This window comes from Microcaecilia unicolor, chromosome 9, assembly GCF_901765095.1.
Source record: "Microcaecilia unicolor chromosome 9, aMicUni1.1, whole genome shotgun sequence".
Taxonomy (NCBI): Eukaryota; Metazoa; Chordata; class Amphibia; order Gymnophiona; family Siphonopidae; genus Microcaecilia; species Microcaecilia unicolor.
This window is the reverse complement of record NC_044039.1, coordinates 211432142-211449287: the sequence shown is the minus strand read 5'-3', so window position 1 is coordinate 211449287 and position 17146 is coordinate 211432142. Positions and strand designations below refer to the sequence as shown.

General features: G+C 42.6%; 1 protein-coding gene across 1 annotated transcript in view; it reads right to left on the bottom strand.

Annotated features, from left to right (window-relative positions):
- Positions 1 to 17146, bottom strand: part of EML5 (EMAP like 5) — a 388000-nt gene that overhangs the window by 126788 nt on the left and 244066 nt on the right. The window contains exons 21-26 of the mRNA XM_030214976.1: positions 14771 to 14898; positions 13619 to 13760; positions 11372 to 11524; positions 10446 to 10577; positions 5226 to 5314; positions 2523 to 2699 (exon numbers count right to left, since the gene is read on the bottom strand). Of these exons, the coding sequence (XP_030070836.1) occupies positions 2523 to 2699; positions 5226 to 5314; positions 10446 to 10577; positions 11372 to 11524; positions 13619 to 13760; positions 14771 to 14898 (821 nt within the window). The remainder of the gene's footprint in view (positions 1 to 2522; positions 2700 to 5225; positions 5315 to 10445; positions 10578 to 11371; positions 11525 to 13618; positions 13761 to 14770; positions 14899 to 17146) is intronic.

Here is a 17146-nt window from a genome sequence, read left to right as displayed (position 1 = left end):
GAATACTTGGAGGGATTTGAAGCCACGTCTATAGTACTTTTGTGACTTTTGCAGTGTATTCTCGTTTTGGCTGAGTATCTGGACTCCTGATGAAGGCATAGGCCGAAACACGGACCATGTTGAGTTCACCTACAAGCAAATGCTTTTTGCATCCTATTGATGTGTTGACTTCAAGGAAGCACTATTGTATATGCTTAATACAGGACTTGTGCTTTTACCTTGAACTACTGCACTGGTCATGCCCACCTTTTTTTGCTTGGCTTGTTTCTTGTGGGAGTGCCTGTTTTTCCTTTTTGTTAGACCTAAATTAACATGTCAAAATGGGGCCTGCTTAGCACCAATTCTGTAACAGTGTTGAGACGCACCTAACCGGCGTGAGCACTTACACCAAGTCAGTGGCTGGAAGCTGCCGTGCCTAAGTGCGCCATGCAGCGTGAGCATCTAACAGTTTTCTATACATCGCTCACTTTGCTTGGCAACATGGCTATGCTCCGCCCCCAGGTATGGCCCACTTTTGGCCCTGCGTTATGCAAGTAACGCGCTACTTTTATAGACTAGCGCCAAGACTTCCAAACGTGTGAGCCAAGTAATGGTGCCAATCCCCCGCAGAAGTGCCACTTTTCTATAAACTTTGGGGCGCAACTGGCACCTGACTTTAGGCGTGCCTTACAGAATTGTCTTTATTACACTTAGTCTCTAACATTTGTAAATGTGCTAATAGCCCCAATAGTCAGACCACGGGAAATAGCCGGGCTGTCTCCCGCGGTTGGTGCTAAACCCAGATATTCAATGCCGGTCTGTTTCTGATGACTGGCATTGACTATCTGGTTTAACTTTGGTCGGTCTGACTTTAACCTGCCAAGCTGATACTCAGTGCTGGCTGGTTAAACTCAGACTGACCAAAGTTATTCTACCTATTGTGGCCGCCAAACTTGGTGGATTTTGAAAATCGGCGGATAGATGATTACATCACCCTCTATAACTAGCTATCTTTAAGCCGCTAACCGGCGATATTCAGTGCCAGATAGCTGGCTATCTGGCACTGAATGTCGCCGGACAGCTGCCTAAGTGCTGTTTTAGCGGCCATTTTCTTTTAAATATTGGGCGGAATATTCCTAAATGAGTAGAGCCTCATCTTAACATCTTATCAGTTACACCAGTTAAGAAAGAAATTACAGAAGGTCAAATTAAATATATAGTTTTACTGCAGTTAATTTTATGATCTCCAGCAAAAATATTGTAGACTAAATTTTTTTATAAGATTAAATATAGCAGTTGGATTCAGTTCCACAAATCAAATACCCCTAATTCTATAAAAGTCGTCAAAAACTGAGTGTGGAAATTTGTGTGCACACCCAACTTGCATGCGCAATTAAATTAAATGAGCTAATTAGTGTCTGTTTTTTAAACAAGCCATTATTGGCACTAATTAGATTTAATTGGACTTACGCATGTAAATTTAGGCACGGGATTCGCACCTAAATTTTATAAGCGAGTAAAATAAAAAGAGGGTGTGGAAATGGGAGGGTCGGCAGAACAGGGGTGCTCCTAGCATTTATGCACGCTGCTACAGAAAAGGGGTTTAAGCGTGTACAGTTGGTTAAAATGGTCACGCCTAAAGTTAGTAATGCGTCCCGGATGTAAGCACTATTCTTATGCCTAACTTTAAGCACTGCTTACAGAATAGCGCTTTTTTCGGCACCATATATAGAATTCACCCCATATTGCACTTTATTATGCCTCAATTTAACAAAGAGGTACAAATACAAATATCATTTAATTACTTTTTGTTCATTTAAATATATTCTTTAAGTAAGTGGATATGATTTATATAAACGAATTTCAATACTGAAATGTAATTTCTCATACTCTGATCCAATAAAAGATATAAAAATAATTCATTAGGATGAACTTACAATGTTTGCTTCATACTTAACTTTTCCCATGAAAAGTATTTAAAAGTATTTATTTAAATAAGTTAAACAGTTTTGATAGTTTTCATGTTATTAGTTGGAACGTTGTTTTTTTTTTGCACACAAATACATTGTATATGCTGTATTCTGGTCATTTAGGAGCATTCTTGACACCCTTGTTATACAATTATCCCACTGGCCGGTGACCGTGCTGGCACTATCCATTTAGTTTAGTCTTGCTATGTAAGCCCCGAGGACTGGGTTGAAAACAGAAGCCATGCTGGGTTTGAGTAAGGTCCACTGAGCCCAGCATCCTGTGTCTGACAGTGACTATTCTGAGTTATGATACCCGGTAGATCACAAAAGTAGGTCCATGTCACATGTTCATTTTCAGGGATGAGCAATGGCTCTCCCAAGGCTACTGGCTAATAATCTTTAATAGGTTTTTCCTCCACGAACTTGTCCAAACCTCTTTGATATCTCGCCATGTTAGCTGCTTTGATCACATTTCCTATCAACAGATTCCAGAGCTTAATTTTGGTGCCATATAGAAGAAAATAATCTATGGTTTGCTTTCAATCTGCTGATCATTAGGGAAAAAGTACTTACTTTAACAGGATATCGAAAAATCTTCACAAATCCAAAATCATCTCCAGTGGCCAGTATCTTATGATCATTGCTAAGACATGAAGCTGTTACATCTGTGACTTCTCCAATTATTGGCCAGATCCCTTCGCAGCCAGAACCTAAAACGCTGGTCCATGATGCCCATCCTATCTTTTCTTCCTAAAGAAAATAAACCAGTAAAGGTGCAGCACGCTTCAGTTTCTGAATTTCAGTCAATCTAACTCCCAGTTCTTAAAGAGTTTCTCCAATTTAAAAAATACAGGCAGTATTTACAAATACAATGTTAAAGGAGTGAAGAAGTATGGTTAGTATAGAGGCCTGAGAACCAAGGGAACTGGGTTTGATACCCACCGTAGCTCCTTGTGACTCTGGGCGAGTCACTTAACCCTCCATTGCCCCTGGTATGAAATAAGTACCTGAATATATGTAACACACTTTGAATGTAGTTGCAAAAAAAAAAAAAACCTCAGAAAGGCGGTATATCAAGTCCCATTTCCCTTCCCCTATTTGAGATTCTACATGGAATGTTGCTGTTGCTACTATTTGAGATTCTGGAATGTTGCTACTATTGAGATTCTGTTGCTACAATTTGAGATTCTACATGGAATGTTGCTATTCCACTAGCAACATTCCATGTAGAAGTCGGCCCTTGCAGATCACCAATGTGGCCGCACAGGCTTCTGCTTCTGTGAGTCTGACTCACAGAAACAGAAGCCTGCGCGGCCGCATTGCTGATCTGCAAGGGCAGGCTTCTACATGGAATGTTGCTAGTGGAGGAGTAGCCTAGTAGTTAGTGCAGTGGACTTTGATCTTGGGGAACGGACTTCGATTCCCACTGCAGCTTCTTGTGACTCTGGCCAAGTCACTTAACCCTCCATTGCCCCAGATACAAAATAAGTACCTGTATATATGTAAACCACTTTGAATGTAGTTGCAAAAAAAATACCTCAGAAAGGCGTTATATCAAGTCCCATTTCCCTTCCCCTATTTGAGATTCTACATGGAATGTTGCTGTTGCTACTATTTGAGATTCTGGAATGTTGCTACTCTTGAGATTCTGTTGCTACAATTTGAGATTCTAAATGGAATGTTGCTATTCCACTAGCAACATTCCATGTAGAAGTCGGCCCTTGCAGATCACCAATGTGGCTGCGCAGGCTTCTGCTTCTGTGAGTCTGACGTCCTGCACGTACATGCAGGACGTCAGACTCACAGAAACAGAAGCCTGCGCGGCCGCATTGCTGATCTGCAAGGGCAGGCTTCTACATGGAATGTTGCTAGTGGAGGAGTAGCCTAGTGGTTAGTGCAGTGGACTTTGATCTTGGGGAACGGACTTCGATTCCCACTGCAGCTCCTTGTGACTCTGGGCAAGTCACTTAACCCTCCATTGCCCCAGGTACAAAATAAGTACCTGAATATATGTAAACCACTTAGATTGCAACTATAGAAAGACTTCCCTGTTACTATAGATTAGAACTGTGAACCATGCTTCCGTACTCTCATCTTATTTTGCTTTTTTTTTGCTGTCCAGATCTCTGTTGGAAATGGAAATGAACTTTCATCTCACAGTTCTACGTTTATATTACTTTTTTCCCTGTCAAAGGAATTAAATTTCATTAGTTTATTTTCTCTTATTTTTTGTCCATGGCAGAATACCTTCTGCCAGACCCAAGCTGGAATATGGTTGCAGGAATATCATCTTTTCTAATTTTTTATCAAGATGTAACATTTATAATTATCCTCCATAGCCACACATCACTGGCTTTCTGCCACATGAAAACCCAATAGATTTCTGGTAATGTATACTGCTAGTTTATCTTTAGTACAAGCAAGATCATGAGTTATCTTTGCTTTGCAGATCTGGATCACAAAAAAAAAAAAAAAAAAGAGAGATTTTAAGGTAAGAAGAAAAAATGGCTCTAATTTTTGCTGAATCAAAATGGAAGCAAAGTTCACTGCAAACAAATTCATAAAACATATCAATACTCCTTGAAGTCACGTGTGTTAAATATATAAACTAATATCTAAACAAGCTTTCATTTTTCCTCTTTTCCCCCAGCCTCACCCTCCTCCTCCACAGCCTGAGCTAAGAGCAGAGGCAACTTCCAGCTTGGCTGGGTAGAAAAAAAGCCTGGTCTGGAGGATGAAAAGCAGGTTGGTGGATGTCAGGTTCCCATCCAAGATTACGCACTTGGTTAGATTCTGAGTTCTGAGTCGAAGGTGTGCAATGTCTGGGTCCTGAGGTCCAAGTTCTGTAGTAACCGATGATATCTAAAAAAGTGGGGAGCCCAAAGCTCCCTAAAGAAATTCTAAGTGCAGTGTGCATGATCTAGGGTTGGCCTAGAAAGGGCAAGGCAATGCTAGAAGATCTGGAACATGGGGAAAAACTGTAGGCAAGAACACAAGGTGTAGTAGAAATAAGTCCAAGTTCTGTGGTGAAGAAGGTGGAGAAACCTATTTGATGGGAACACTTTCTTGTTTCCAGCAATCCCTTTTCAATGTTCCTCTGGTCAATCCTATTTGTGGGGGAAAGGGGGGGGGATGGTTTAAGGATCTGCTATCGTAACCAGGTAACCAAGCTTAAGAAAGAAGCAGTAGTAGCCAGAGGAAACAGGTACTGTGGCCTTCCATGTCTATAAGTGTTTATGATACTCCCAGATTTGTGAGATGGAGTTGTTTGCTTACCTCTTGATTTGGAATGGTTTGCTTTTTCCCACGAGGAGCTTCAAAGAATAGCTGCTCTTTAGCACCTGTATTGACCTGTAAAAGCTTTCCTGCAAGACATGAAAGAATGACAGATATATAGAGAGAAAGGGAAAGGACAGCTTCTATATGTGCTAAATGGTTGAACATAGCTCCAAAAACATGTGGGTCAATATCCAGACTGCAGCAGTCACTGTTTCTTTTAAACGTTGGCCGCAATGGGCTCTTTATACCCAGATATTCAGAATTGGGCCATGGCACTGAATATTTAGGATAAAGTAGCTGCCAGCACTTATCCGGATATTGGCAATGCTATACCAGTACCCACATTAACACCTGGATAGAGTTAAGCCAGATTTTTCTGCAGTCCTAACTTTACCAAAATAGTTACTCAGTTAGTGGACTGGATATTGCAACTAACTGGGGAGGGGTCCTTTTACGAAACTACGGCAAAAGGGGGCCTGTGCTGGTGTCGGCATGTGTTTTTGACACGCGCTGAGGACCCCTTTTACCGCAGTGGGTAAAAGGCAGGTCTTTGTTTTTTTCAAAAAATGGCTGTGCGGCAAGTGCTTCCATTTGGGGGGGGGGGGGGGAAGGACTTACCGCCACCCATTGAGGTGGCAATAAGGGCTCCCGCACAACCTGGTGGTAACTGAGCAGCATACAGTGCTGCCTGATTACTGCCAGGTACACACCAGTGCTACAAAAATTAAATATTTTTGCAGCGCCGGAAATGGTGCTTGCTGGAGTAGGAACTATCACCGGGCTGGCCTTTTAGCGAGCGGTAAGCCCGTGTTTGGCTTACCACTGCTTCGTAAAAGGGCCCCTGGGTAACTCACAGCTCCACCAAGACTCTGCTCTTGCACTGCTAAGACAGTGCCAAGGTGATTTCACTGGATCATCATCAGCATTTTGGGTAAGTGCTGCTGAAAATTTTGGTAGGATCGGGTGAGTGGGATTTATCAGTCTCAAACTGTCTTCCAAAGTTAAAAGATCTTCAATAAAACATTTTTGCTAATATGTAAAAAGCTCCATTTTAACAGAACAATGAAGTAGGAATTGGGATATCCACAGTTCCCCTGGTATTTTACAAAAGGCTTTACTGAAGGTGGAACGTTTTGTAAAATACATACAAGGACACCAGCAAAAAACACATGAATTTGCTGGCACATACAGAAAAAGTGCAAAACAAAATTGGCATCACTTGGGTTTTACACATTTAAGCACTGACATCTACATGTGTAGGCGCAAAACTTGAAACATATAGGTGTATTTGCCAATGTTTACACATGTGTGTGCAGGATTTTACAAAGCTACATATAAAAGAGAAGCAAATTATGGTGTTGAGTGAAACAACCCCTACAGAGGTTATCATAATTGCCCCCTGAATCACAGGTGGCACCCTAGGTCCAAACAATCAAGTAGTTGGCACACTTGCTTGTGCCTCAAAGCATGTGCAGAAGCTGGTGTGTGAAATGTTTTAAAATAGATGCATATTCCTAGGAACGCCCCGACCAGTCTATTCCCCATCTATGGACACACTCACTTTTTGGATCCGTGCGTAAAACTTTACATGCGCAACATTACAGAATACTAAATAGGAAGATGCGTAAATGCAAATTGTTGCTAATTAGCACCAATAATTGTTAATGGCCAATTATTGGCGCTAACTGGTTCATTATTCAAATAAATTACGTGTGCAAATTGGGTGCGTGCCAAAATTTGTACGCACAATTTTGAGCACCATTTATAGAATCTGGGGGATTAAGGCTTCTAAAATGATTTCCTTAGGGCCCTGTTTACAAAGGCGCGCTAGCGTTTTTAGCGCACGCTGTGTAGATGCTCATAATATTCCTCTGGGTGTTTACACAGTTAGCGTGTGCTAAGTTTTAACACATGTTAAAAACCTTAGCGCAATTTGGAAACAGGATTCATAGTGTTTTAGCTCCTTGGCCTTCACTCCTGGTCCTCATGGGCCACCAACAGTTCAGATTTTCTGTTCATCCTTAATGAATACGCATGGCCTAGTACCTCCATTCTATGCAAATCTCTCCCATAAATATTCATTAGGGATTTACTGCTAATCTAATTGATTGACAGTCCTTAAGTACTGGAAGTTCAGACCAAGATTTACACTTATTCATCTGTCCGTTAATGAAAAGTAGTAAGATTTTAAAAATTGCTTTTAACTGTACACAGTAATAAACTATACTGTACTACCATGCACCATTCTAGAGGCAATAACTTTTTAACAAAAAGTTATTTGATGTTATAGTTAGTAAATAATGTTTAAACACTGTCACTACTGAATGACAATTTAGTAGGGAACATTGGAGACCCCAAGACCTAGGTTGTGCAGGTTCACATATAACAACTGCCTTTCCCTTTAGGCTGAGCCCTCCAGTACTCAGAAGTTGCCAGGACTTAACACAGTTTAGTGTTAGAGGCCAGTGGCCAGATGATAGAAGGCTGAAGAACTACAAGAGTAAAGGTCAGTAATGTGGTTGGACAAGCAAAGGTGGGCAACAGAAGTACCATACCCAGGAACTCATGCCCCAGACTTATCAAAGTTTAATCAGCTTTAAGGAACCAATTAGAACAAATCAAATTATCAGGATGCAACTTGCTATGTCTTAAAAAGGCTGGAGGAAGCCGTGGCACAGTTCTTATGTGAGAAGGGCACTTTGAATGGGCTGTGTCAGCATTGCCGCCTGGCAGCTGCTAGTGCAGCTTTGTAAACAGGAGGGTTTGCCTTTCAAAATTATTTAGTAACATAGTAAATGACGGCAGATAAAGACCTGTATGGTCCATCCAGTCTGCCCAACAAGATAAACTCATTTTACATGGTATGTGATACTTTATATGTATACCCGAGTTTGATTTGTCCTTGCCTTTCTCAGGGCACAGACCGTAGAAGTCTGCCCAGTACTGTACTTATACTAAAGTTCTGAAGATTCTGGAATCCTAAAGAGTTACAAGATTCCGGAATCCCAATTAGTAGCAACATTCCATGTAGAACCCCAAAGAGTAACACAGTAACATAGTAAATGATGGCAGATAAAGACCTGAACGGTCCATCCAGTCTGCCCAACAAGATAAACTCATTTTACATTGTATGTGATACTTTATATGTATACCCGAGTTTGATTTGTCCTTGCCTATCTCAGGGCACAGACCGTAGAAATCTACCCAGCACTCTTCTTGTACTCTGAAGCTAACGCCAAAGCCCCTTAAAATTTACACTCCAACCCATCCCTATCTATTCAGTCACGATCAGGGCGTAGACCATAGAAGTTTGCTCAGCTCCCGTTTTGTTTCCCCAATTACCAGCATCGCCACCCAATCTCTGCTAAGATTCCATGGAATCATTCCCTCTAAACCGGATTCCTTTGAATTCCATTACCATTTACATCTCCACCACCTCCCGCGGGAGGGCATTCCACATATTCACCACCCTCTCTGTGAAAAAATACTTCCCGACATTAGTCCTGAGTCTGCCCCCCTTCAACCTCAATTCATGTCCTCTAGTTCTACTGCCTTCCCGTCTCCAAAAAAGGATCATTTGCAGATTAATACCTTTCAAATATTTGAACATCTGTATCATGTCACCCCTGTTTCTCCTTTCCTCTAAGGTAGACATGTTCAGGTCAGCAAGTCTCTCCTCATATGGTTTGCAACACAAATCCCATACCGTTTTCGTAGCTTTTCTTTGCACCTCTTCCAGTCTTTTTACATCTTTAGCAAGATACGGCCTCCAAAACTGAACACAATACTCCAAATGGGGCCTCACCAATGACTTGTAGAGGGGCATCAACACCTCCTTCCTTCTGCTGCTTAGGCCCCTCTCAACGCAGCCTAGCATCCTTCTGGCCACGGCCGTCGCCTTGTTTCTTCAACTTTAGATCCTCAGACATCAACACCCTAAGGTCTCTCTCCTGAGTCGAGCTTACTAATCTCTCCCCTCCTATCTGGTATCTCTCTTTTGGGTTTCTGCACCCCAAGTGCATCACTCTACACTTGTTGGCATTAAATTTTAACTATCATAAATGAATAATAGAAACCGTTGTAGAACTCTTCGTATTCTTTCTTTAATCTTTTTATATGCTGTGATTTGTGCACAAAATAAAAATCTAAATTGTGATATTCAACTTATGATTTAATGAGCGCTCAGTAAAACACATGTTGCTCTGGCTGGACTACTGAAAGGCAACACGCAGAACCCAACATCATTGCACTCCAGCCCTCCCTCACTCGTTATATAATGTCTATTGAGGGTTTAGCTAGACGCCATATGGGTGTAATGTATACAACACGGCAAAGTTATCAAAATAGGTACTTAGCTTGGAGCTGGATTTGTATTCCCTTGTTACGAGACCACCGTTGGGTCCTTCTCAGTAAACTGCCAAAGCTCTGTTAGTGAAAATCGTGCTTCGTGGCTAAAGTGATGTCTCTTAAAACTTAAATTCTGTTCTGAAACAGCTGATCCATTTCTCATCCCTCAAGTTTAACTGCCAGACCCTCGACCATTCTTCTAATGTTCAGAGATCCCTTCTCATCGTTTCTACTCCCTCCAGGGTATCCACTCTATTGGCTATTTTCATGTCATCCGCAAAAAGGCACACTTTTCCTTCCAACCCCTCAGCAATATCTCCCACAAATATATTAAACAGAACAAGCCCCAGCACTGACCCCTGAGGAACTCCACTGCATAAAATAATCTAAAAATATCATTTAAAAAAGTTGTGGCTATTGGTAAAATGGTCTCCAGTTTTGTCATGTCCTGTGACTGCTTTTAAAATCTAAACCAGCTAAATTCCCTACAGAAATGCATTTGCAACAAACAATTTTGTTGTTCAGAATTCACTGCACTACTTTCTGCCCTCATTTGTAATAGCATAACAGTGTCTCTTGTGACCAATTACTTCTCCTTATTCCCACTTTGCTTCTAAACGAATATGACAAGAAGATATAATGCAGAATGCGTGTCCTATGTGGAACAAAAGTAAGTGGCTCAACTTCTAATTACTGATAGGATACATTTTCCACTGTGCAGTGTGCACGGGATTGAGAAAGGACCGCTCAAGGTCAATAGTGAAAGATACATAAATCAACTTCCAATTCACAGCAGTTTATTGTAAAAGTAAGACTGAAAGGTTAACCTGGATAAATGAGCCCTGTAAGCTCAGAGGCAACATTACTTACCGTTCACGTCCCAGTCTAAATGTGTTATGTAGCTGAAGGCTCCCTTACAGACTCCAACCCGTTTACTGTTCAGCACATTGTAGAGATCCACAAAATTGTCATAGGACGCCACAGCTAAATATTTCCCGGTCCCTAGAACACATCAGCAAGGATACAACATCACTTAAACGGACAAAATTTGCATGTACAGTCAAAACTGATTTTTCTTTACTGTCCCTCCTTATGGCAAATTTGAAACAAAAACATTTCAAAATTAATTCCCCAGGGTTTTAGCCTGGAGCATAGCCAGACCTCAAGGTGGGAGGGGGCCACAGCCCAAAGTGAGGGGGCACATTTTGGTCCGCCTCCCTCTCCACCGTCACCCTGTCGCTCCCATCCACCACTGCCGCTGCTCCACATACCTTGACTGGCAGGGGTCCCCACCACTGCCGCCGCCGCACATGCCTTGGCTGGCAGGGGTCCCCAACCCCCACCAGCTGAAGCGCGTTGTCCGGCGCCACCGCCGCCGCATTTCCTGCCCTGCTTTCTCTTGCCCTCACATCATGTCCAGCATGCTCAGTTTCACTAAAATGAGCGTGCTGGATGTGAGGGGAAGAGACAGCAGGTCAGGAAATGAAGCAGCACCGGAGACCAGCACTGGAAAACACGCTTCTGCTGGCGGGTGTTGGAGACCCTTGCCAGCCAAACCAGGGGCACAGATCCAGTTTGGGGGGCCCAAGCCCCTGTGCCCTCCCCCCATAGCTAAGCCACTGGTTTTAGCATGTGAACAGCACTCGAGCACATTAGATCAGTGGACTCTGTTTCTTATATTTAACACAAGACCGCAATTAAATGACTGTGATTTAGGAAATGCAGTTTTTGAGGTGTGAACAATCATTTACAAACGGGAGACTTTAACTGGGAATCTCGCAAACCGTCTCGCTTACCAGGGGAAAATCGAATGTCTGAAATAATGTCTTTCCTGTGGTGAAAAGAGACTAGATCCTCCAGAGTGTCTGCATTCACTATCAAGAAACTTCCATCGTTGAGGCCTACAGCCAAAGACTTCCCATCAGGGGAGAAGGAACAACATCTGCCACCTGAAATATATATTGAGACACAGACACGGTAGAGAGGAATTCTACAGGCTAATTTGTTTTCAGAATACAAGTGGTAGCTCCAGACTTGCATTTGCAAGAAGGAAACTAGTAGGCACTACTACTAGTAGTACTTATTGTTTCTATAGCGCTACTAGACGTACACAGCACTGTACACTTGAACATGTCCCTGCTCAATAGAGTTTACAATCTAATCAGGACAAACAGGACAAATAAGGGATAAGGTAATTACTAAGGTGGGAATGACACAACAGACATGGGTACTGAACAAGTGAATAGGGGTTAGGAGTTAAAAGCGGCTTCAAAAAGGTGGGCTAAAAGCCTAGATTTGAAGACAGCCAGAGATAGAGCTTGACGCACTGGATCAGGAAGTCTATTCCAGGTGTACGGTGCAGCAAGATAAAAAGAACGGAGTCTGGAGTTGACAGTAGAGGAGAAGGGTACTGTGGAGGTAATGGTACTATGGGCTTTGAATCACCAAAATCTAAATCTACAACCAGCATCAGCCTTTTAAATAAGGGCCTTGGACACATGAACATTATCATTTTCACTTTTAAAGAATCAACCAAATATATTTTCCACTGATTATTTCTATATACTTACCCTCTGATATTCAAAAGCATCTCACTGGCCAGGATCGATCGGCACCTGGCCGGTTAAATGCCTTATAACTGGCTATCCGGTGTTATTTAGTGGGGGATAGCCGGCTATCTGGTGTTATTTAGTGGGGGATAGCCGGCTATCTCTCACTGAATAATTGCCGGCTAGCGGGTCATATCGGGCGATATAACCGACTATCTCCCGATTTTCAGCCCCACTTTAGCAGCTATATTTGGCTGCGTGAACACATGGGGTGTCTTTGCCGGTTTGAACATAACCAGCTAAGTCTGAAAATTGATTTAGCCAGTTATGTTCAAACCGGCGAAAAATAAACTGGAAACGGCCTGACATTGAAAATCAGGGCTAATTCCTATGGTCTGAATATCAGCCCCTTAGACATTAAAGAGATTATTCTAAAACTGGGAGCTTATAATTACATGTCCAGAAGGCACCTGGTAAGAGCCAATTCTATAAAGGAACATAAGTGGCTACTTTACTTTACAGCTAAAATACATTAGTCAGAGAGCTGGTGTAAATGGTCACAACTAAATGTTGGAGATAAGCACATAACTTAAAGCATTAGATAAGTTAAACGCGTTAATGTGCGCCTGCCCATGCTCTGCCCAGCCTCCGCCTCTGTGCATGAGCTAAGTAAAATACGCTTGTATTTACAGTATAGCTCTTAGGTGGATTTTTGGCATTTACATGCATATACACACTAACAATGTGTGCCCAAATCCCGTAGTGTGCAACTCAAAAAGGGGTGTGGTCATGGGCGAGTCAGGGGTGTGCCTAAAACTTGTGCGCAGTGTTACAGAATACCGGAGACGTGCGCCCAGATTGGGTGCTTTGATTGGCACTTGGTGCTGTTCTACAATTGGGGGGGGGGGAGAGATAATCTTTGAGTGCTCAATGTAAAACAGCACTGAGTGCCGATTTTTGAGCACTGTTTAATGAATCTAGCCCAATATGTCTGTACGTAGTTATTTGATTATATTCTGAATATACAGCTAACTTTATATGAATACTTTATCCATATACAGATATCACCCTATTGAACATTAACGCAAAAGAGTTTGCCTATGGGAATGTATAGGGTAGAACTCCCATCTGAAGTACCCATGATGTATTGTAAGCCACATTGAGCCTGCAAAGAGGTGGGATAATGTGGGATACAAATGCAATAAATAAATACTGAGATGGTACACTCTTTCATTTGGTTTAAGTTTGATTCATTTATGGTTCAAGATTAACACTGAATAGTATCCTACATTTCTTTCAAAACGTTCCCAGGCTTGACCATGGACTAATGGCCATAGAGCTTCAAAAAAGACCATTCAAGGCATGGTTACCTCTAGCTAACAGCAGACACAGCAATGAAAGAGGCTTGTCTGCTGTCTCTCTGCTTTCCCAGGCATCAAAGACTAGAAAAGACAGCCACTGCTAATTGTTTCATGTTTCTTGTGAAGCACTTACCCTTCTTCAGTTTCCGCACAGCTAGCATACAATGACTAGGGGAGAGGTCCCATATCCTTAAGGTTCTGTCATCACTTACAGTGGCACATATAGGTAAATGAGGATGGGTAGCCAGACCCCACACTTCCCCTTCCATGTGGCCCTGTATAAAATGCAAATACAATAGGTAACTCTGTTTGCAAAGTCAAAGTATACTCTTTTCTATTTCCAATATTATGTATTTCACCATCATGTACCCAAAACTTGCTGTAAAACCAAATGTAAATTCTTTTCTATTTCCAGTATCCACGATGAATTGTAAGCACATTGAGCCTGCAAAAAGGTGGGATAATGTGGGATGGAGTGGAGGAGTGGCCTAGTGGTTAGGGTGGTGGACTTTGGTCCTGGGGAACTGAGGAACCGAGTTCGATTCCCACTTCAGGCACAGGCAGCTCCTTGTGACTCTGGGCAAGTCACTTAACCCTCCATTGCCCACCACATAGAGCCTGCCATAAGTGGGAAAGCGCGGGGTACAAATGTAACAAAAAAATACAAATGTAATAATAATAATAATAAAAAAGGGGAATAAAACACGCTGGTGTCACTGCATGGGAGAAAGTCACTCTCCCATCCAGTGACGTAGCCACGGAGAGCCTTGGGGCTTGGGTCCCCCCCACTTTGGGCTACCTACAGCATCCCATTAAATGGCTGGTGGGTATACTGAAGCCCCACCAGCCAAACAAGTTCAGGGTCTGAGCCACTCAGCTCCTTCTAGTGCTGCTGCTGTAATCAGAAGCCAACTGAAAATTTAACTAATGGCCTCTAGCTGCCGATGCCAGGATTCTCCTTGCACATACTCAGTTCGTACAAGAACTGAGCATGCTCGGGAAGTCCCGGTATAGATGACTAGAGGAACGTCACAAGTTTCCGATTCCAGAAGCAGCAGTAGGAGATGAGTGGCTCAGACCCGAATTTCTTTGGCTGGCAGGGCTTTGGCATTCCCGCCAGCAAAGGTATTTTTAACGTGCAGGGGGAGGGAGGAGGGAATGTGTTGCCCCTACAGTCCACCTCTGGACAACCCCCAAAATTGGAGGGCTACACCCCTGCTACCATCGAAAGAACGAGGGAAACTTGTAGAAAGTGAAAATGAGGGAAAGAAGAATTTTTTTTTACCTGAACCAACAGGGTTATTGGTCCACTTTTGTCCACCTCCAATATTTCACCGTTCTTTGTGCCCACTAATATATGCCCGTGTCCTAACGATATGGCACGAATGGAAGGGTTATCTTCTAACAGCAAGCCTGCAATATTCAGTGAGGCAGGTTGTTACTAGAAAACCACAATCCAAAGCAAAGCTACGGAGGCCATCTGCTGGCCACACAAAGAAACTAAGGCAAATACAATTTCATAGCATATAGTTTTAAAGAGGAAGGAAAAAAGATACTGATTTTCTGTCACACACAAACCGGTGTAATTATGACTGTGCAAAAATTAAATAAAAAAGGTCAAGTTTCAGTGGTGGTGTCAACCACACTGGAACCATGATTAATAAAGACTGGTCCAGGCATTTAACCTGTACAAACCTTGAGCTCTTAATAGTACAAAATCTGCTGACAACTAGATATGTCTGTAAATTTATTGAACAGCTTTATTTGCAATACATTATATATCAATCATGAGAAATAATTATATAATAAATAAACAGTTGCTCTGCTCTTGGTTCCATGATACTCAGCAGAAAAACAAGCTTTTTTTGTCTGCAAACATTGAAATAAATAGATAAATACATATACATCAACCATGACTAGGTCCTCCAACATCATCTGATTTGTCTGGAATGCTGCTTTGACTAGCTGTACGATAACATCTATGCAGCCAGTACTCAAAAGGAGTTCTGGGGGTATCTTTGGGAGTTACTTGGATAAATCTTTTATTTTAAAAATTTGCCAACAGACAAGTTTTGGCTGGATAAGTCGGTGCTTGGCCAAAATGTATCCATATACATAAAAAAGAAGTCACGGGTGGTCCAAAGGCGGGGTTACAGTGATAAGCAGCATTATCTAGCTAACTTTATCTGGCTATCTCAGCTGCAGAGTTAGCAGGCCTGCAGATATCCAGGTAGGTATCTGTATATCTCTGTGGGGCCAATTCTCAGAAAATGCCAGCGCTAGAGGTGATTAGTGCCAGACTAGCACCGGCGTAAGGTCACACATAATGTTCAGAGGGCACTAGCATGGGAAATAACACCTGCACCAAAAGATGGCCACAAATCACATGAAAATGAGCTCATCCGATACCCCACCCCAATACAGAAGTAGACTGTGCCCTTGCAGCAGAAAACTTACTGCCAGCTCGTGGATGGCGGTGAAGCTACTGCAAAGATAATTTTGAAAGGAACTGCTGTGCCTAATGGCAAGAATTAAGCAACACTGCAGAATTAACTTGTGGTGTGTTGAAACCAACAAAAGAATCACTTAAATCTTCTGTAATTCTAGCCAGGTGCAAAACACAAACACCCCCTTTGTTTCTTAGCAGCCAAACATAACAAGCTAACTGGAAATTGGAGCCCGGGACTAGTGCGTGCAAGAGTTTGTGCTTCTGATCGAGCACGCGCATAAGATCTGTGCTTACTGCACAGCTCTTGTGCGTATGCGCCTGGCACGTTCCTCTTCCTTAACTTCACAATGCCCAACGCTAACAGCAAGTATATAATTTACATGCTATTACTGTTAAGCATTGGAAAGTTTTTTTTCTAAGCTGCTACCGTGGTATTTCCTGGCACTGTTGTTCCCTAATCGTGATATTTGGCAGCTCAGACACATCCATATATCTGTTTGAATATCTACACAAATACATCTGGATATGTATCCAGATAACTATATGCAGATTTGGTTCCACTAAATATTGCCTGATATTTATATAACAGTTTGTGCTGGCACAATTAAAGATAACAAAATGTGCAAAGAATTCCATTGGAAATCTGAGGTAGAAGACCTTTGTCTATTATAGAGTCAGGTTCTATTTTTAGTTTAAGTAACAACTAACACATTAATACCTAGATGACCAAAAGTAAATGCGGACTCTAGAGGTCACTAGCATTGTACTAATGTCCACATTTTCACAGCGCCCATCATGAAAGAGCATCCAGTATTCCGCACCTATGATCAGAGCACAGCACTCTGATTGTAGGAGCGGAATAACACAACCCTACGCCAGCTCAGAACTGGCATTAGGGCTAAGGGTCTATTCCTGCCCCCACACCCCCTCCCATCAGGAGAGTCAGGCGGACCGGGCTGTCACCTACCTTGGGGGTCCACCCCAAGACAATGACACGGGGGGCTGGCGGTCCGGCAGACCTCCGCCCCCCCCCCAACAAAAAAGCCATGGTAGCCCAAGTGGGCTGCCGCTCCAACCCCCATGCTCCCTGGTGGTCTAGCTAAGCTCTCCCCTCTCCCTTCTTACCTCTTTCATAGAGAAGGGAGTAGCACACATCTTCCTTGTCTAGCGCCACCTTCAAAATGGTGGTACTCTGCCCAATGCATCCTGGGG